This window comes from Rhamphochromis longiceps, linkage group LG22, assembly GCF_057381845.1.
Source record: "Rhamphochromis longiceps isolate RC_006_pf linkage group LG22, R_longiceps_female_GT1.1, whole genome shotgun sequence".
Taxonomy (NCBI): Eukaryota; Metazoa; Chordata; class Actinopteri; order Cichliformes; family Cichlidae; genus Rhamphochromis; species Rhamphochromis longiceps.
Window position 1 is genome coordinate 29068062 of NC_140577.1, and position 22051 is coordinate 29090112.

Consider the following 22051-nt stretch of genomic DNA (forward strand, 5'->3'; position numbering starts at 1 on the left):
ACATATGGTGGAAACCTGAAATTAAGACAGAGAAGACTAGAGGTGAGACATGATCATTACTGAATATTAAAAATAATAAATGACAGATTTAGTGATATTTTCATAAACTATTTATTTACCACATCAATAAACAGCATGGCAGGGCAAAATATTTTTTCTAACATGGCAACCTTTTAAAAGTGAAAGGCGACAGAAAGACAGGTGAGAAAGAATAAAACTTAACTGACTTTTTGATGGGATTTTACACAAAGTACTAGTACAGTATCTAGAAAATGTGGGAAAATACTGGTATCATGTACAGTACTTTCTTCTGAAGAAATTATGTTGGGACCCTGAAAAAAAACTTACTATGTACAATAATGGATTTCTATAAATTTGATATCAGATGAAAACTTTGGTTGTAAGATTCGGATAATTATTTGTTAAAAGCTAGAAATTTTAAATGAGAATAAGAGAGAAAAGTATTTCTTTGTGCCCCCCTTTCCCTGTTAATGCTCTACCTGGCCCCATGGCAAAACTTTGGTAGACCCGCCCCTGCACAGTTAACAGCTGTCAGCTACATAGAAAAGGATCCTGGTGTAAGTTGTCTCTCAGAAACAGTTCATGGCTTTCCTTCAACTCATTCATGTCAGCCAAAAGGTAAACCAGTTTCTCCATCACCTGTTCAGCTCTGATGATTCAGTAAGGACATCTCCTGGTTTTATCTTCATGTTTCCCTCTCACCAGATAACCAAACCGATATCATGACCAGCAGCTTTTATGGCTCCAACAAACATCACCTGATACTAGAAAGTAATATTAAATAAATTCTAACAACAGCTTATCAAGTTTAAAGGCGCTTCTGCTGTTAAACGCGACCTCCGCTAGTTTCCTCTTTCTGGCGCAAAGCGGGAGATAAACAAGCAAGAGAGACGGGACTTGAGGCAGAAACGCTGATCAGCTGATCATTGATCAGTTTCATGATTGAAGTAGCAGCAGGAGAGGGAGGGGGGGGGGAATGAGAGAAGAAGAGGCAGCTGACAGTGTAAAGACACAGAATAACTCCAGCTTTTTGTCTTTTTCTTTATTGTAGCTGAAGTACGGGACAAATCGCATTTATTTTCAGCTCAATACGAAACGCGTAATATTAACTCTGAATACCAGAGGATTCCGTTTTTTACAGGATGGTAGACAACTCTACTAATTAACCATATGAATAAAATAAAGTTCACCAGTAACATATAGCACCCACCCAGCTGTATAAAAACTCCGTCATGCTAGCTAGTACACAGTACGAGTTATTGTAACTGACGGGCAAATGCCCGGTATGCCCGATGGCCAGTCCAGCTATGTATATAAGGTTACTAGTGATAAAGTCAAATATAGATAAAGTTAGTATATAGTGGTGTTTATTTTGAAGGGGGGGGGGGGGCAATTACCATCACTTATTCATTTTTATAACACAGGTCTATGGTTAGATGATTTGCAACTGATAAAGACAGAAATGAAAACATGAAAAAGAAATTACCATCCTTTAAAAAAAACAATTGTCTTCTTTTTGTGTAATTTCTCTATCATATTATATTCGTCTGCTCCTGGATGGGCTCCTGTTTTAAATTTTTTATTTTTGAGGATTTCAAAGTAATGGCTCCAGCTTCCCCCGCTGTCTGCTCCAAACCCAAAGATAGTGACCTGGGGAAAAAAAATTGAAGTAAAGATTTAATGTATTGTTTCCACTAGGAGCATTCTATTTATTTGCTTATTCATTCATTCTTTTATATATTAACTAATAGCATTCTTAAAATAAATCATTATCTCCATGTCCTATTGAGGACATGGAGAATACCACAAAGCTGACTGAGGAGTTAATGAAAATCAGCCCATAGAGCACTTTATGCATAAATGCTGTGATGACAGGGATTCTGCAAAAGGAATAGGGATGGGTAGTATCTTCACTGACAGTTTTAGCCTTAATGGGAGCACTCACTGGAGTGAAGGTTCTTCTAGCAGTACAACAACCCTAAGCATGTAACCAAGATAACAAAAAAGTGACTTCTTGACCACTCTGTAAATGTCCTTGAGTGGTACAGCCAGATTCCAGACTGGAACATGACTGATAATCATTGATAATCACTTCTCAGTCCTGGGATCCCCTAAGTGTCATGTTTCTTGGTCCTTTTGACCCAGTTTTTGTTTGTTTGGTTTTTTTTTTGGTGGGGGGGGAGGTGGCGTTGTGCATTTTTGGTCATTCTGTATTATTTTTGAGTTCACTTGTATTCTATGGTTCCTAGCTTATTCTGTTCAGTATGGTTTATTAGATCTCCCCTTGTGTCTTTGTTCTCTGTCTCACCTGAGTGTCTGTGTTTATACAGTGTGAGTCCTTGTGTCTTGTTTCCCCTCCTTGTGTTTTATTCCTTCATATTTCCCTAGTCCATCATTTTTGTTCTCTCTCTCCCTCGCTCCCTCTCGGTTGCCTCTCCTCCATACTTTGATAGTCTCCCGTCAGTGTGCGTTATGTTGTGTTTGCTCTTCCCCTGTCTCTTTATGGTTATTCATGTCAGCTGTGCTTTACATGTGTTTTCACTTCCCTCATGATCCGTCTGTGTATTTATGTCCGCATCTCCCTCAGTTCCGTGTCCTCATAGCTTTGTGACTCTCCCTGTGTTTCCCTGTGTGAATGATTATTAGAATCCCCCAGTTTAGTTCTGTACAATTTTTCCTTTTTCCAGCAATAAATCCGTGTTTTTTGAGTTCACTTCCTGCTTCTGGGAGTCTGCTTTTGGGTCCTATTCCTGCCTGCACACAGCGAGTTCATGACACTGAGGCCACTTGCCCACTTTGTTGTGTTGCCTTCACCCACCAGATCTTCTCAAGGTCCAACATGTTGTGTCCATCTTGCCGATGTACTCATGGATCTTTTGTTTCATCCTAGTCAGTGGTTGTGACACTCAATAGACCTTGGTCACCTTCCCTTCTTAGGACAATGTCTCAGGTGGCTGAGTTGCAGCTTTTCCAGTGGCCTCTTCATGGTTCCTATTTGCCTGTGGAAGTCCCTGGTACTTGTGGCTATCCTCAGTGTCTACAATGTTCTGGTAGTGCAATTCCCTTGGTTCTGAGTAGTTTCTTTCTCTTTATTACCATCTGACAACAGTTCTTCCGTCTGAATGACATTCCAATGTCATTGTTGTACATCCAAGAGAATTGATGTCACTCCTGGCCAGTGTTGGGTAAGTTACTTTAAAATAGTAACTTAGTTACATTACTAGTTACTTCTCTCAAAAGTAACTCAGTTACTTCAAGTTACTCGTTACTTTCAAAGTAACTAGTTACTAGGGAAAGTAACTTTGGTTTTACTCAGAATTCTCTTGTTAATGTGTTTCTTCCATAACTTTGCCAGTCTTCTAGCTTGCTTACTTGCCACAAGTGCACGGTGCCACCTACCAATAGAAAGGAAAAGATAATGTGCATATTTCCACGAGAGAAATCCCACGCCTGGACCGTCATTGACTGCTGCCATGATTCTAGCCTACGTCACAGCGTCATGTGCGCCTTTTACATCCAACACAAAAACTGCAGTCGTGGTGCTTTCGATTGTACTCAGAACTCGGAAATTCTGCCTTCTGAATAGGAAGATGTAGGCAACACCAGACTGCAGATGAGCTGCATACAGGGCTGGACTGGGACAGGAAATTGGCCCGGGCATTTTGACTAGAGACTGGCCCACCATTATAGGAAAAATCATAAAACCTTTGAATGAAAATAAACACTGTTGTGACAGTGATGTACTGTTTTGATGGTATATATGCATCAATCTATCAATTGTTTGTTGTAAGATTCAGATAATTATTTTTTAAAAGCTAGACATTTTAAATGAGAATAAGAAAGAAAAGTATTTCTTTGTGCCCCCCTCTCCCTGTTAATGCCCTACCTGGCCCCCCTGGCAACACTTTGCTAGATCCGCCCCTGCACAGTTACCAGCTGTCAGCTACCTAAAAAAGGATCCTGGGGTTATTTGTCTCTCAGAAACAGTTCATAACTTCCCTTCAACTCATTCATGTCACCTAAAAGGTAAACCTGTTTCTCCATCACCTGTTCAGCTCTGATGATCCAGTAAGGACATCTCCTGGTTTCATCTTCATGTTTCCCTCTCACCAGATAACCAAACCATATCATGACCAGCAGCTTTTTTTTGCAGCTGTGGCTCCAGCAAACATCAGCTGATACTAGAAATTAATATTAAATAAATTCTAACAATAGCTGATCAAGCTTAAACGTGCTGCTGTTGTTTAGCGCGACATCCGCTGGTTTCCTCTTTCGGCGCAAAGTGAGCAATAAACAAACAAGAGAGCCGATCAGCTGATCACTGATCAGTTTTCATGACTGAAGTAGAAACGGGAGAGGGAGGGGGGAGAATGAAAGAAGAAGAGGCAGCTGTGCAGCGTAAAGACACAGAATAACTCCAGCTTTGTGCCTTTTTCATTGTAGCTGAATTACGGGACAAACTGTTCCTTTTCACCTCAATAAGAAACGCATAATATTTTCTCTGAATACCAGACGGGACGGTTGGCAACTCTAATAACTTATGAACAAAATAAAGTTCAACATCATTAACTTCATAGCACCCACCCAGCTGTATAGAAACTCCGTCATGCTAGCTAGCACGCAGTACGGAAAAAGTCAAAATAAACTCCACTTAAACTTGGTTTATATCTGACCCAGAAAGACTGCAGGTCATAACTTCTTACCTGAAGTTCAGTTCACACTTGGACCGGCGGCCGCCTCAGGTCTCTTTTCCTGCTGGCCTCACCACTTGCTAATGTTACTGAATCTGTGGAAGCTCCGCGATAGCCACCACACGAAGTAACGAGTAACGACCCTATCTAAATTCCAGTAACGACTAACGCGTTCCTGATTTTGGCATAATAACTAGTTACCGTGCTCGTTACCACAATAATAACGTAGTTACTGTAACGCGTTACTTAATAACGCGTTAGTCCCAACACTGCTCCTGGCATACATGTAACACCTGTCTCATGTAGCTGTGAGTGGGGCCTGGGTCTCAAAGGTGTAATTTGCTTTTGATATTCTCATGTTCATGCTTATAACCCAAAATATGAGTCAACAAGCTACAAGACAAGCATATAATTTGAAATGCACTTCACTTTAGTGAGTGATTCCCAGTAAAAAGAAAAAAAAAACGAAATAAAGTAAAAACATTTGAGTTTAGTGGTAAATTAATATGTAGAACTGATAAAGTGGTGTTCACTACATTTCATTCACTATGATCAGGGGCGCACATAAGTGGTCCGCAGGTGCGCATGCGCTGTCAAAATAAAAGACGTGCACCAGATAAGAAGTTGCAACGCGCGCTTGCGTACATATAAAAGGCACTGTTTTTGTTTGCTAGAGTGGGATTTTCACGGCATATTCTGCACCACTTCTCTGTGCGTTCATCATTTGTTTGAAGCCAGCTCACCTCCTGCAACCACTTTTCCAAGAATACGTGCTTCTTTTGCGGGTTCAGACTCCTTCTGACATTTCTTTGGAAGTGGAGGAACACCAAAGTAATTGCTTAAAGGAGCTTGCTTCTTCGACATCTTTAAGTGTTCTAAACAAATGTCTGTCCTCCTCCAGAAAATCTGATGTACGCAAATGCGCGGGTAGCCCACGCACACTCAGTCCCAGACGTTCTTAAAAATAAAACCCTTGTTGCAAGCCTAAATCATGGCTGGGGTGCATTGTGGCTGCTTCACTTGTAAACAACCAATAAAATAAAAGGCACATGCCAACATCGATATTCAGAGCTTCTGACAATTCAAAGGGACAGGTGGGAAAAAGGGCATCAAGGCTGCCAGCAGGGTTCAGCCACGACACACAAAATCCACAGTCACACTAAATCCACAACTGAAATCAGCAGAAGAGACCATACGAGCATTGCTTTGACCTGGGATCGCTTTTTCAGTAATCAAAATAAGCAATTTGGTTTGGCAAAGGCTACATACAACTTGATGTCATCCAGATTGAGTTGTTGAATAACAGTTGCACTATTCTGTAGTTGGTTTCCATAGCCAGTATGTTGTATGTATGTTGGATTACATCAGGAAAGAATCAACTCAGAACAACATCTCTGGGTGGAGCTGGATTACACCTCGGATCAGTTGGCTGCCGTCGTGAGGTCTCAGAATCTGCTATGTGAGCAAAAAGAGTGACAAGACCACAGAATCGACGGCTAATAACATCACAAAGAAGCTCGCAGCTATTAACGGGAGACTGAGAGACCAGTGTTGGAGTGTTAAAAAACAGCTTGAAATTCTCAATTACCATCATAACCCGGCTACCCCTTCGGCGCCAGCTCAAGGCTGGAGCCGAACAACAACTCCCTGACAACGACTGTGTTGAGTCTGTTCCTTCCCATTCCCTACAAGGCCACCTGGGTTGCCTGGAAGACTGTTTACTTAGCCTGGCAGGGCGAAGGACACTGTCTCAGCTGAACTATGGACACGCACACGCATACATATACTGATACTGATGAGCACTCACTGACGCATCACCCTCCCTACCCCGGATCCAACGCCACCTCCAACGCTTACCTCCCCCATGATGTGGACATCGGGTCAGCTGGAGGCGCAATCGAAAGATTGTAGCGGTCCCAGATCAGATGTACACACTGGAACTCTTTCCCATGTTGCTTGTCTGTGTTTATTGTGTTATGGTGTGTTGATACCTGTGCATTCCTGTATTATCCTTTTGTGTTGCACATTTCAATGTTTTTTTTCCTCGCTACCTGGCCTGACCTGTCTCCCCAATGTGATGTTTGTATTGTATGTACGGTCTGTCATCTCGGTTGTGGGCAAAAGACCTGCAACTGACAAATAAAGGCTATCTCATCTCATCATCTCATATATGTATATATATATATATATATATATATATATATATATATATATATATATATATATATATATCATGACCTAAACCAATCATGAAGGTGCTGCTTAGAGTAGCACCTTCATGATTGACATGCCACTGAAGCACCGCAGCACCGACTCCGTGCTGCTGCTGTTCGATCAATTTATCTGTCACGCAAGGGAAATGATGTTGGGAATTCCCACAATAATCCAATAGCGCACAGTGACGCTTGCACATTCAACATTCCGCCAAGAAAATACTAGGTCGCATTGGTGCGACCAGCCGTTCAAGTAAAAAAAAAAAGTCTCTGCAACTCTGAAAGTCTTTGTGTGGTCAACAACAGACACACAATATGCCTATATCGTGGTCTAAACCAATTAGAGATAGTCAAGGGCAGAACCTCTTAGATGTCCATGCACAAGGTAAAATGTTCAGATATTGAAATGTTCAGTTTGAAGCATTTGAAGTACTTCTAATTTTGACTGTCTTTTTACTTTATATATCTTGAGATATTTTAAGTTTAAATTTCCGCTCAATGAAGTACTTTAAGCACAAGAACTTTTTCAGTACAGTATTTTTAGGACTACATAATCCTTTCATATTCTCAAAGTATGCCTTATGTATACATTCTGGTTGTGCTTACTGACTGCAAACTGATTTTATGTGGTACATGGAGCTCAAAAATCTGTCAAAATGATTTAGTACAACTTTGGTAAGCTATGAAACCGCACCGCTTGATGGATTGTTGGAGCATTACGGCAACCGTAGTCAGGAGCCTCGCAGAGTGATACGTACTGTGCTTTAACATAATATTACCGTATTGCGTGTGTATAAGGATCCCAAAATTACACCTGTTAAGAGACATGCTTAGGAAGCAGATTTCAAACTCTATCAAACTCTGGGAATACAGGGAGTGCAGAATTATTAGGCAAATGAGTATTTTGTCCACTTCATCCTCTTCATGCATGTTGTCTTACTCCAAGCTGTATAGGCTCGAAAGCCTACTACCAATTAAGCATATTAGGTGATGTGCATCTCTGTAATGAGAAGGGGTGTGGTCTAATGACATCAACACCCTATATCAGGTGTGCATAATTATTAGGCAACGTCCTTTCCTTTGGCAAAATGGGTCAAAAGAAGGACTTGACAGGCTCAGAAAAGTCAAAAATAGTGAGATATCTTGCAGAGGGATGCAGCAGTCTCAAAATTGCAAAGCTTCTGAAGCGTGATCATCGAACAATCAAGCGTTTCATTCAAAATAGTCAACAGGGTCGCAAGAAGCGTGTGGAAAAACCAAGACGCAAAATAACTGCCCATGAACTGAGAAAAGTCAAGCGTGCAGCTGCCAAGATGCCACTTGCCACCAGTTTGGCCATATTTCAGAGCTGCAACATCACTGGAGTGCCCAAAAGCACAAGGTGTGCAATACTCAGACACATGGCCAAGGTAAGAAAGGCTGAAAGACGACCACCACTGAACAAGACACACAAGCTGAAACGTCAAGACTGGACCAAGAAATATCTCAAGACTGGTTTTTCTAAGGTTTTAGAAAGACTCACTCTCATTACTGATGTAATGAGAGTGAGTCTTGATGGGCCAGATGGATGGGCTCGTGGCTGGATTGGTAAAGGGCAGAGAGCTCCAGTCCGACTCAGACGCCAGCAAGGTGGAGGTGGAGTATTGGTTTGGGCTGGTATCATCAAAGATGAGCTTGTGGGGCCTTTTCGGGTTGAGGATGGAGTCAACCTCAACTCCCAGTCCTACTGCCAGCTTCTGGAAGACACCTTCTTCAAGCAGTGGTACAGGAAGAAGTCTGCATCCTTCAAGAAAAACATGATTTTCATGCAGGACAATGCTCCATCACACGCGTCCAAGTACTCCACAGCGTGGCTGGCAAGAAAGGGTATAAAAGAAGAAAAACTAATGACATGGCCTCCTTGTTCACCTGATCTGAACCCCATTGAGAACCTGTGGTCCATCATCAAATGTGAGATTTACAAGGAGGGAAAACAGTACACCTCTCTGAACAGTGTCTGGGAGGCTGTGGTTGCTGCTGCACGCAATTTTGATGGTGAACAGATCAAAACACTAACAGAATCCATGGATGGCAGGCTTTTGAGTGTCCTTGCAAAGAAAGGTGGCTGTATTGGTCGCTGATTTGTTTTTGTTTTGTTTTTGAATGTCAGAAATGTATATTTGTGAATGTGGAGATTTTATATTGGTTTCACTGGTAAAAATAAATAATTGAAATGGGTATATATTTGTTTTTTGTTAAGTTGCCTAATAATTATGCACAGTAATAGTCACCTGCACACACAGATATCCCCCTAAAATAGCTAAAACTAAAAACAAACTAAAAACTACTTCCAAAAACATTCAGCTTTGATATTAATGAGTTTTTTGGGTTCATTGAGAACATGGTTGTTGTTCAATAATAAAATCATTCCTCAAAAATACAACTTGCCTAATAATTCTGCACTCCCTGTAGAGCAGCTGCGGGAGAATTCAACATTAATGAATCAATTTTACTGAAGTGGAGGAAGCAAGAAGAATGAGTTGAGTAAAGTTTGGCTTATCTGACTGTTTGGTTCTGGTATGCCTTATGGTCCAAAAAATACGGAAACTTAGTGTTCTTGTAGAAACAAAGAACTTTGTGTCAACAAGATTGTTAGTTAATCATTTACAAATCAATATGGTCTGTATGGACTGCAACTTTTTTTTTTTTTTTAAAAAGTGAACATATGAAGCTACAGTGTTAAGCTATGTGTTTGAAAAATTTGTATTGGTGCACCTAAGAAAAAACAGTAAGGCGCACCAGTGCAACCATGGCATAAAGTTAGTCTAGAGCCCTGCTTTGTACAGAAACCATTGTGGATGACAATGGTTTCAACATGTCTCCTGAATGGAGAAACTAGTCGCGTGCATTGCTCAGGTGTGATTTTGGCCAATTCTTCCTAACAACCTTGAAATCCCGAGGGCTCTGGGGGCCCCTTCTATGAATTCAGAGCTTTAGGTCATCACATAGATTTCAGTTGGATTCAGGTCAGGCGACTGGATGGGCCATTTATTTTCTTTCTCTAAAAACATTTGAGAAGTTCCTTAGTTGTGTGTTTGGGATCATTGTCTTGCTGAAACATCTACTTTATTTTCATCTTCATTATTCTGATAGACAGCAGCAGATTTTTATCAGAAATGTCTCTGTACGTTTTTCCATTCAACCTACCATCAGTTATACGAAACATGCCAGTGCTGTATGCTAAAAGACAACCCCACACCATAATGTTCCGACATCCAAACTTCACAGTTGATATGATGTTTTTGGGTGATATGCAGTAACATTTGACCTCCAAACATGGTGTGTATTATGGCTAAGTTTAATTCTGGTCTTATCTGACCAGACTATATTCCCCCTGTCATGGTTCTGGATCATTGGACCCAGCATTTTGAGTTTATGGTCTTTTTCCATATTCTTTTTTGTTGTAATGTTTTAGTTTTGTATTATTTAGTATTGAGTTAGTCTTCGTATTTCTGCTATGTTTAGTTATATTTCGGTTTCCATGTTGTCTTTTCGATGTGTCTCGTCTCCCCTTCCTGTTTACATGTTTCTCTTCCCGTGTTTTGTTACGTTTTCCTTTTTCTGTCATGTGCGTTCATGTATGCTGCTGCTCTCTCTCTCTGGCTATCTCTCGCTCCTTCTCTGTCTCATCATCCGTAATAGTTTCCGTGTTTCCCTTTTTGTCTCCTCCCTTTGTTTCCCCAGTCTGTCTTGTTCCCTGTGGATTCCTTCTTCCCAGCCTGTGTCTAGCCATTAATTCTTATTCTCTGTCTTAGTGTTCCCTGTTTTACTTTGACGGTGTTGCGTCCTATGTTAATGTGTTCAGTTTTGTTTCCTCCTGTCTTGTCATTATTATATTTATTTTCCCCAGCTTTCCCCAGTATTTCACAGGGTGTTCTAAATGTTGTTCATCAGACTTTCAATGCATTTCAACATGCCTTTGAGAATGAGAACGAGAACAGGCCATGGTGGGCGAGTGCAGCTGATTCCATTCTGTAGCTCTCCACAAGTGACTCTCGGGCAACTCTTCTGATAAATCTTTTCACTCCTGTCTGAAATCCTGTGGGGAGCACCTGGTTGTGGTAGGTTTATGGTGAAATTATGTTCTTTCCACTTCCGGATCATGGCCTCAATAGTGCTCACAGGAACCTTCAGCACTTTAGAAATTCTTCCTCAAACAATGACATCAGTATGCTTTCAAAAATAAGGTTGTGGAGATCTTGAGCGAGCTTGTTGGTTTTACACATCATGAAATGTTTCTTGTGTGACACGATGGTAATGGGACACCTTTTTATAGTTTACGAGTTGGAACTGAACCAACTGATTTTAATTTGCACTAAGTGGCAGGATTTCCAGTTACTGATAGATTTCAGCTGGTATCATGACTTAATGATTTTGTTTTTTTTATACATTTGGTAGAATTTTGAGCAAATTTTTTCACTTTGTCATTATATTGTGCATATTGTGTGTGAAATTTTGAAAAATGAGTTGGGAACAATAACAAATGAAGGGCTGTGATACTTCCCAAACAGCCTGTATATTTTGGTATGAAAATAATGTTTTAATGTTTAGATTGAGTTATTGTTAATTTTCAATGTGTAAGTGATCATCATACTTGTTACTTTAGCAGACTTATTGCCTACAGATTATATTCAGACATTTAAATATATTCAGCTAACTGTTAGATGTTAAATAAAATATTTTATTAGAACTGAAAAAATATATACAGGGTGGGCCATTTATATGGATACACCGTAATAATATGGGAATGGTTGGTGATATTAAAGTCCTGTTTGTGGCACATTAGTATATGTGAGGGGGCAAACTCCTCAAGATAGGTGGTGACCATGGTGGCCATTTAGAAGTCGCCCATCTTGGATACAACTTTTGTTTTTTCAATAGGAAGAGGGCCATGTGACACATCAAACTTATTGGTAATGTCACAAGAAAAACAATGGTGTGCTTGATTTCAACGCAACTTCATTCTTTCATGAACTATTTACAAGTTTCTCTTTGTTCACAGCCATTGACATGTCGAAGAGGTTAACACGTGAGGAGCGGATCGAAATTATGTTGATATCTGGTGAACGCAGTAACCGGGTCATTGCAGCAGATTTCAATGCAAGACACCCTACAAGACGACCCATCTCCCATGCTACAGTTAGCAAACTGCTTGCTAAGTTTTGTGAAACTGGTTCAGTGTTGGATTTGCCAAAATGTGGACGCAAGAAAACTGTCACTAATGAAGAAACATCAGTGGCTGTCCTAGCTTCATTCAGCAAGCGCCCACAGCGTAGCACTCGCCGCATGTCACTGGAGAGTGGCATTAGTCAAACATCCCTTCGGCGGATATTAGCTACTTACAAATGGCAGCCTTAGAAACTCCAGCTACTGCAGCATCTCAACGAGGATGACCCAGATCGGCGCACAGAATTTGCAGAATTGGCAAAACAAAAATTGGAACAGGACCCTCAGTTCACGCAGAAGATTTTGTTTAGTGATGAGGCAAACTTTAATGTGAATGGTGAAGTTAACAAACAAAACCACCGCTATTGGTCTGAGTGTTCTGAAGGCATGACTGTGATGCACCTTTCTGCCTCGCCACTAGAGGGCGCGGCCGTTTTGTGAGCAATGTTTTGACTGGGATGAAAAATGGTGTTCGTGGAGGCAGTGTGAATCATGCTCGGGAGCAGTTTATGTGGGTTCAATGAGAGTGTGCATCCATAAGACTGGTGAGTTACAGGATATTTCTTGTGTAAGAAGGATAGCCTGTATGTTTTATTGCTCTGGACATCCTCTGTACATTTTCTATAAGCTAAGTTATAGAAAATGCTAAAGCGGGCTAAGTTAAGCCAAGTTTGCCTAGCCCAAACTGAGTTTGGTTTGAGTTGGTGATTTGTTATGTGTATTTGCCTTCTTTAGTTGGCATCATAGGTGAGTGGGGCACAAGAGTTAAGTGATGGGAAGATGTTTATTTTCTTTGTTGCCAAATATGGTTCAGACTATAAGTAAAAGCCGCCAGCTTAGTAGTAGGGCCTATAAGACAAGTATGTGGCTGTAATATGTTATATGGTGATTATTGTTGTCTCTAATTTGATTGTAATTTGTGTTCTGTTTTTCCATTCTGTTTGTAGAACCACGTACACATACCCACACCCACATTAAATCTGCCATTAAAGAGCTGAATGATCATCCCCTGTCCTCGTTATTTTCTGGAGGGTCATAGTGGCACTTGACCTGTGCACACCCTGCGATCACCACCGTAGAACTGAACCTCATATCAGAAATCATCATAACACTGACACTATCCCACATTGGATGGATCCCTCCAAGACTGTTGGAATAACAAAAGTGATGGTTTGGTGTGGTATATGGGGTACAACGATAGTGGGTCCATTCTTCATCAATGGAAACCTCAAGGCCACTGGATATTTGAAATTGCTACATGATGATGTGTTTCCCTCTTTATGCACTGAAGCTGGCACGTTCCCTGAGTTTTTCCAGCAAGATGGTGTACCACCACATTATGGGTGCCAGGTCCGAGCATTCCTAGATGAACAGTTTCCTGGAAAGTGAATTGGTCATCGTGGGCCAGTTGAATGGCCCCCAAGGTCTCCCAATCTGACCCCCTTAGACTTTTATCTTTGGGGTCATCTGAAGCCAATTGTCTATGGTGTGAAGATACGAGATGTGCAGCACCTGAAACTACAGATACTGGATGCCTGTGCTGGCATTTCTACTGCGGTGTTGCTATCAGTGTGTGAAGGGTGGGAGAAGAGGGTTGCATTGACAATCAAACATGGGCAGCACATTGAACACATTTTATAAGTGGTCAGAAACTTGTAAATAACTCATGAAAGAATAAAGTTACGTTGAAACCAAGCACACCATTGTTTTTCTTGTGACATTACCAATAAGTTTGATGTGTCACATGGCCCTCTTCCTATTGAAAAAACAAAAGTTGTATCCAAGATGGCTGACTTCTAAATGGCCACCATGGTCACCACCCATCTTGAGGAGTTTGCCCCCTCACATATACTAATGTGCCACAAACAGGACTTTAATATCACCAACCATTCCCATGTTATTACGGTGTATCCATATAAATGGCCCACACTGTACATCAAACATAAACTAAGGAAATTTCTGAATGTAGTAACCGTTGATTTTTAAATGTCAACTTAATTTTATTTATATAATATATTTAAATGGTAAATGGCCTGTATTTGTATAGCGCTTTACTAGTCCCTAAGGGCCCCAAAGCGCTTTACACATTCAGCCATCCACTCTTCTTGACTCTTCTTGAAATAACCATAGATACATTTCTGTTTTAGTCATGTAGTCATCTAAGGCAGACTTTTCTCAGCTTTGCTGGTAAATCAGTGTTTCTCAGTGTTTAACTACCACCACTGTCAGTCAGATGCATAATGTACAAATTGTTTAAAGTGAACATACCTCATCACACATCACTAGGCTGAGAACCACAGCAAGAAAGCCAGTGGATGGATAAGCACCCTTCTTTCCCAGCCATTCTTGATGAACATATTTCATGAAAGCCGGATGGAGGATCCAGATCTATTATGAATCAGACATAGCCTTAAATCTGAGTTCTATGAACTATTACTTTCTGCAATTAATTCACAAAATACTTTAAATTAGCACCACTGTTGCTAAAAGAAGCCAGTATTTGTTTTTGGTGGTATGGCTTTGTCTATTGACCTGCATGACCTTCCAGGCACATAAATGCCAAGTATGAGAGATTGGGAAAACCATAACAATACCCAATACAGAGCAGAGTAAACAGTAAATACTGCAACAAAGAAAAAGCTGAGGTGCAGGTGACTTGTGAAATGGCTTGCACATCTGTAGCAATAGTGGATATGCTAAATCAGGTTAAGAGTAAAACCTACTGTGTATGAGATTATCCAGTTCAGTGTGTAAAATCAGCTGACTTTGTTTCCTGCCTGAATTAATGGTAGCTTATATGCCAGTTTTGTTCATGTAAACCTAAAATACTCACCAAATCTTTGTTAGCTATCTTCTTTAAGTTTGGAGCACCATTTTCCCTATTAAAAAGATGAAATGAACTGATTACATAAATAAATGCTAATAATTACCTAAGACTAGCACATCACAACAAAAGATTAAGTTGTTCATATAACAATTCATATAACTTTCTGCACTTTTTGCTGTTTAAAAAAAGAAAGGTTGACCTCTGATGGGTTGTCTCAAAAACTGTTTTGTTTAATTTGGTTGTTCTAACAACAAAACAAAAACAAAAAAACTATACTGCATTTTTCCTTACAATTAGCTGAAACTATGTTGCAAAGCAGTTAAAATCTGCTATTCAGAGCAAAACAGTTATACAATTTCTAGCAACATAGGTTTTAAGACAGTAGCCCTTTTAGCCTACCCTCGATTTAAGTCCTTCATGAGCCACAAAAAGTCACGTGTTTTGAAAGGAAAAAACAAGAGATGAGTGGTATTGTCCAGTCTAGTAGAACTCTCTGGATACATGACATGATGAGTTGTTTTGGTTCCAACATCTGTTTCATAGCCTTTGGTACGCCCCCGATTCATTCTAAATAATACAGAAGGATACATATTTAGCACACATTTTTGCATTTTAGATACATAAATATACATAGACTTATACTATATTATATTATATTATATTATACTTTTTGTCTCACAAGAACATTGTTTACATTAGATTTTGTGTTTGTGTTAAATGATTATTTGTCATGGTTTGCTGTGTGGCAGGCAGGAGAAGGACCCAAGATGCAGACTCACAGACACGGGGATAAACTCAAAAAACACAGCTTTATTGCTGGCCACGAGAAGTAATACAAAATAACCTAAAACTGGGAAAACTAAAGCATGAGCTGTACAAGGAACCGAACCACGGGGAGAATTACACACAACATGAGGGAGAACGCGACGCCGAACAGAGGGAGACTCAGACAGAAATACACAGAGGGTAAACGAGGAAAGTGGGCACACACGGGGAACACAGGTGACACTGATAATCATAACGAGACAGGGCGGGGTGAACTGAACATGACATGTACAGGCACAGAGGTTCAGACAGGAGGAGAGAGAGCACGGGGAAAACACAGACATAACGGGCTGGGGAAACATGAAACAACCACAAAGGGAGACGAGGGCTCATAAATACATAGAGGGCACACAGGGGGGAGAGAGAGCACGGGGAGAACTTAGACATAATGGGCAGGGGAAACATGGAATAAAACATAAGGAGAGACGAGGGCTCACAGATACACAGAGGGGCACACAGGGGGTAAAAGCCATGAAGGGAAAACACTTAGGGAACAACACAACAGGGCAACTCAGAAAACATGGCCTAAATAAGGAACGAAATACAAAAATACAAGGAACTAAGAATACTGGGCCCACATGGCCCAGGACCATGACATTATTACCTTATTACGATATCATGGGAATCAATAAGAGATCCATAATGCGATCCTCTCAAATTTCCAGAATTCCCCACCACGGCACAACTCCTGCAGTGATCAGGACGAGGTTCTCCAATATCTGCAATTGGTGTTATTGTCTGAAATAGCCTCTCTAGAGTTTTATTGTACAAAGTCAAGTTCTGAAGTCTTGCCCCCTGTAAGTTCTGACAAAGAGGAGAAAGTTATTGAAAAAAAATCAAACTTCCCCACAGAACAAAAATATTATAGAATTTCCCAATGATTACAAGTTCATGAGTCACCAGTAAGTCTGGGAAAGACCCTTTCAAACATTTTTCCATATCAGCATCAATATTATGATGTGCCATTTACAACAACTGTGAAAGATCACTGAAGCTCAAAAGTAAAAAATGTATACTGATTTAGGCAAAAATCTTATTAGGCCTGAAGTTTATTTCAGTACTTTAATTTGATATTTAGAATTAGGGCTGTTCGATATAACGATATATATTGGATGACGATATAAAAACGTCTATCATTTCATTTTATGTTATCGTTTGTTTCGTGGTGTTGCAAAATGAACTTTTTACAGCAATATTTTTTCATTCTTTTGATGGTCACTGTAGTGGCTATATTAATTTCTTAAAGTTCTCTCTTTCTCTTATATTTAATATTACCACACTTCGGGCGGACAAGCGCCTGTTTTTATGCGTTGTGGTTAGCAACAACGACGGTAACACCATCGCGTGTCCGTTTGTTTATGTTCCACATAAACCTTTCACAATAAAGCTCATGATCCTGTTGAGACTTTTCAAAATAAACTGAACCACGCGAAAAAGCAGGTTAATTACGCATGAGTAGTAAAAAAGAGCCGCCAGGTGCTAAAAAATAAACCTTAGACTCAAACGTTAGAACCGGCTTCTCTCCGCAGCACGCCGTGTAATAAATACTCACAAAGAAAACGGCAGCCGTTACAACTTATGTCTAAAAATGTATCGTTTCGTGCATCGGTTAAAACACTCGACTCCAGCTACATGACGCGCAGCTGGAAACACTTCCCGCAAGTCGAGCTGCCCGAGATTCACAGAATTTACAGAAAATGTCACATTTTTGTGATTTATATCGTTATCAGGACGATAGAATTCTTATATCGGGATATGAGATTTTTGGTCATATCGCACAGCCCTATTTAGAATTGTTCTGAAAAGTTTAAGACTGATCTGCAAGATACAACATCAGCATTAATCTGTAAGTTTCTTCAAGCATATGAGTTGTGCACATTTATGCAATGATAGATTATGAACAGTGCTTACACAAACATATACTGTAGATTCGAATATTTTTTTTGTCTTTCAATTCAGATAGAGTCACAGTTTTACCTCAGAGCTCTAAGTTATCATTAGTGAGAACCTCAACCCCTGGGCCTGAACGCTGCCCCTTTCTTGAGAGAAACAAAAAAATACTCATTGCCATATTAAGCCATTTCTTTTGACAGAAGTTATATCCAGAAAAACTCCATAAAACGTTGCAGACCAAAAAAGTTGCCTTACTGATTGTCTTACTGATAAGTGGGAATTCGCTCACATGCTATTTTGCCCCATTTAGTAAATCTGGCCCTTTAAAAAAAAATGCCAATGATCCAGTTTTATGCGTAGGGAGGCGCTTTCATATTGTGATATTGCGACTTTCACTAAAGGAACTAAAAACGTTTTCCAGAACTTGTCATTGCCAGTAAATGGTAACGATTTTACCATTCTTCAGGTAGAAATACAGGAGGATGAAGAGTGCAGTATATTTAAAAGAATAAAAGATGGATAGTACAAGGTGCTCTAAACTTTGTAGTTTGTTTACTTACACAATAGAGGAATATTTGTGCTTGTTTTTTGGATGGAGGTAGACCGTGTCATTTAACAGCAGCAATATGTTGTTAAATGTCATGACATACTTGACATTGCTCTTTAATAATAATAACACCTTTAACATCACCACAGAAGCCAAAAAAGTGATATGTTGATTTTTGTTTTTTATTTACCTTCCACCAGAGGAAATCTTCCTCTGAAGGTATATGTTTCTGTGACAGAAAGGGTACAGGAGCTTCACTGATGATGTCATTAAACCAAGGATCACTGTCTCTTAGACATTTCTGACAGCCACAAAGACTCGGCTCGCGATGACAGAAGGTATATCCAGAAAAACTCCATAAAAGATTGGAGACCAAAACAATTGCTGTGATACTCAGTAGCGGGAAAATGCTAACTCTGGATCTTCCCCATTTGAAATACATCTTCGCAGAGTCCCAATCTGAGAACAAATACATGTGTGAACGTGAAAAATAGGACTAAGCCTTTAGAATACAGTAATAGAAACAATAGCTCTTTACTTATAAATATTTATAGTTTGCAGCATATTAACAGCATTTCACTGGAATGCACAAAATCGGATAAGCATAAAAAGTTGGTTAGTGTCCTCTTATATTCATGGCATTTGAACAGATAGCATTTACCAGCATAAATCACCTCCCACATTATTAGTTCATGTAAGTAACAAGATCTGTTGTTTGAAGTTGAATAAAACAGTATGACACCCAACAGAATGGAAAACACACAGTACAAAATATTTCCAGATCTTGGTCAGATTCTGCATTTGCATGAACTGTTTATCTCATTGTTTTCTCTGCTTACCTCTGTTGCTGTTGAAAAACTCCTGTTCAGTTAAACTTTCCTTGTGGTTCTGGTGCTGATTAACCTAAAACGAAGTAACATAGCAACAAAAACAACACAATGATTAAAAAGCAAAACAACTCAAAATGGCACTCATTAAAATTATCCCATTTGCTTCTGAAGAATTTGACTACACAATATGAGGCCACTCTATTTGAGGCAGAACAAGATAAATTGCTAAACTGTTTGAAAAAATAGGGAAAAAAGAAATCTGGGAAATGCATACTAAATAAATGCAAACACACTTCAGAGGTTCGCTACAGATTAGTGTGAGATAAGACAGAGTGTAAATGTAATGCATCTGCAAACCAGGAATATGAGTCAAGAAGAACTTGTAGGATATATCTATTAAGCTATCCATGTAGCTATCAAGTAATGAGCAACTATTCAGTGGGAGAGGGAGGGAGGGAGGGAGTGGTTGTTGACTATGTGCAAATAACTATAGAGGTTGTGTCTGACTTGTGCATTGCCACACAGAGAAGTTGTGACAATAAATTTTATTTTATTATGACAACCCACAAACCGACACACATGCAAACACATATACATAAATACCTTTAAATATATATTCTATTAGCCTCTTATCAGCACAATACAGCTGATATTTGAGTCCATGTTTTACACCATAACATTTAACGCATAACTCTTACTAGAGGTTCTTTATTATAAGCTGAAAACTTAAGAATCTTAAATGGTAAATGGCCTGTATTTGTATAGCGCTTTTACTAGTCCCTAAGGACCCCAAAGCGCTTTACACAACCAGTCATCCACCCATTCACCCATTTACACAAACATTCACGCACTGGTGATGGCAAGCTACATTGTAGCCACAGCCACCCTGGGGCGCACTGACAGAGGCGAGGCTGCCAGACACTGGCGCCACCGGGCCCTCTGACCACCACCAGAAGGCAACAGGTGAAGTGTCTCGCCCACAATCGCCTATCTTTAAATCCTCTAACTCTAAAACACTATGCAACATGGTAGCTACAAATACTAACACTCACCATTCATTGAGGCTACTAAGAACACAAATGAACAAGTAACAAAGTAATAGAAAACCCAACATAAGTTGTCTAAATAATGCTGCCAAAACAGCCTCAAGAGGATAGTGTCATTGATATTTGGGCAGGACCCCTTCACATGTCATTGTCTGATGTCATTTTTTGTGTCCTTTGCTGCTAGTATTACCATGCAAAGGACATACTAACTGTAATAAAAAATAAATGGAGAACCTTTATCGTTGTGTAATATCCAGTGTATAATGTGAAAAAGTGTTTCAATAATAATAATAATAATAATAATAATAATAATAATAATAATAATAAGAGTTCTTATTGTTGTTGCAATTGTTATTGTTATTATTATTATGATTACTTGATAGGACTAAATGTTACAATCCCTAAAATAATTAGCACCATTCTTGAGTGGGCTTGATGACCGGGTCTGTTTTCATATATAAGGTGCACCGGATAATAAGGCGAATTAAGCTAAACAAAACGGCCAGATAAGCCAAATTTTACTCAACTCATTCTTCTAGCTTCCTCCACTTCTGTACCATTGATTGATTAATGTTGAATTCTCTCGCAGCTGCTCTATTACCATGTTGTTGCAGTATATTAATGACGAACCTTGTATTGTGGATGGATTATCTCAGTTGCTAAAAAGTTAGCGTTCATCCTCCAGCTTCACTGTGTTTATGTTATGCTAACATAGCTGTGTCGCTAGCGATCACGCAGCACATCATTATATACCAACTAGCCCAACTTCAGTAACCCTACAAACGTCACTATTTAGTTTTCTGTCTTAATTTATGTTGGAAGTGATGGCAGAGCTGTACGTTTTCATTTTTTCAGAACTCATCATATTTATTGTGCGGAAAATATGGTACATCCCAATGATCTCATTGGGATGTACCATATTTCCCCTTTATATCTATAAAGAGGTCTTGCCTAAGTATTAATGAAAAATCAACATTAATGAATCAATGGTATGGAAGTGGAGAAAGCAAGAAGAATGAGTTGAATACAATCTGACTTATCTGACTGTTTTGTTTCGCTTAATGTGCCTTATAATCCGGTGCGCCTTATGGTCCGAAAAACACGGTACATTGGGCCCCTTTGATGCAATTATTTCTGACCTCTGCCACTGTTCTTACTGTGATGTTTTTTTTGTTTTTTTTGTTTTCACATTGATGTCTTCAGGTGAAACTTTGGGTATTTATTTCAACCAATTGTGTGTTTTTGTCCTCATCCAGCATTAAGCCATTCTTTATGGATGTCTCTCTGCCCAGAGTGTGTCACATTTTGTGTTTTAGTTTGCAAAATACTTCTTCCAAAACCTAATCTTTTTTTTTCATTGATATGCTTCATAAGTGGCTTCTATCATCCAGAAAAATAGATTTAATAAAATTATTAAAAAATAAAATAGTTGTTTGGGGTTTTTTTTCAAGTAAATTTTAAAAGAACTATTTGTCATACTAACTAATTTGACTTAAACACTGGAAAGCAATTTATTTAATATTTACAAAACAGTAGTGTTATATGATATTTTTGAATTAAGATACAGATTATTATCTTTGCTTATAATATGTTAGCTGATTTGGATCAGTAGAGGATCATGTGAGTGCAGCTGGCTTGCAAAAGACACATGATGCTTAATATATTTTTTTTCTCTCAACTGAAACATTACAAATAACATCACTTAGAAATGCTTGCTTGCCTATCCCATTTAAGTTTATTCTTAAATGGGACTAATGGCAATATTTTTCTCTCTTGCAAAATTTAGATTTTCATTTTTAAATTTAGGTGAAAGGAAGGTGTAGGGAATTTTAGGGGTTTATCTCTGCCATTTCCACTATGTGGAAACCATTGGATGTAAACTTCTTAGACAAGTCACTGTTTTTACACTGTGACTTGTCACTGTTTTGCCCTGAAGCATCAGGTTTGTTGATA

At 39.3% G+C, this 22051-nt stretch overlaps 1 protein-coding gene across 1 annotated transcript; it reads right to left on the bottom strand.

The window, feature by feature from the left end:
- Nucleotides 1-470: 470 nt before the first annotated feature.
- Nucleotides 471-18666, bottom strand: LOC146644273 (CMP-N-acetylneuraminate-beta-galactosamide-alpha-2,3-sialyltransferase 1-like). Its single transcript, XM_085396830.1, has 6 exons — nucleotides 18413-18666; nucleotides 16387-16586; nucleotides 15357-15524; nucleotides 14964-15009; nucleotides 14399-14518; nucleotides 471-1671 (listed from the first exon to the last, which is right to left on the bottom strand). The coding sequence occupies exons 1-6, from the start codon at nucleotides 18662-18664 to the stop codon at nucleotides 1504-1506; spliced, it is 954 nt and encodes a 317-aa protein (XP_085252956.1). The 5' UTR covers nucleotides 18665-18666; the 3' UTR covers nucleotides 471-1503.
- Nucleotides 18667-22051: the final 3385 nt, after the last annotated feature.

What these genes read in the sequence shown, in the direction of transcription:
- LOC146644273 (XM_085396830.1), bottom strand. Translation starts at nt 18,664, where the DNA reads ATGTATTTCAAATGGGGAAGATCCAGAGTTAGCATTTTCCCGCTACTG. An exon ending in TCCCATGATATCGTAATAAG is followed by an intron (nt 15,525 to 16,386) that starts GTAATAATGTCA and finishes TGTATTATTTAG; the next exon opens with AATGAATCGGGGGCGTACCA. An exon ending in ATGAAGGACTTAAATCGAGG is followed by an intron (nt 15,010 to 15,356) that starts GTAGGCTAAAAG and finishes TCTTTTTAATAG; the next exon opens with GGAAAATGGTGCTCCAAACT.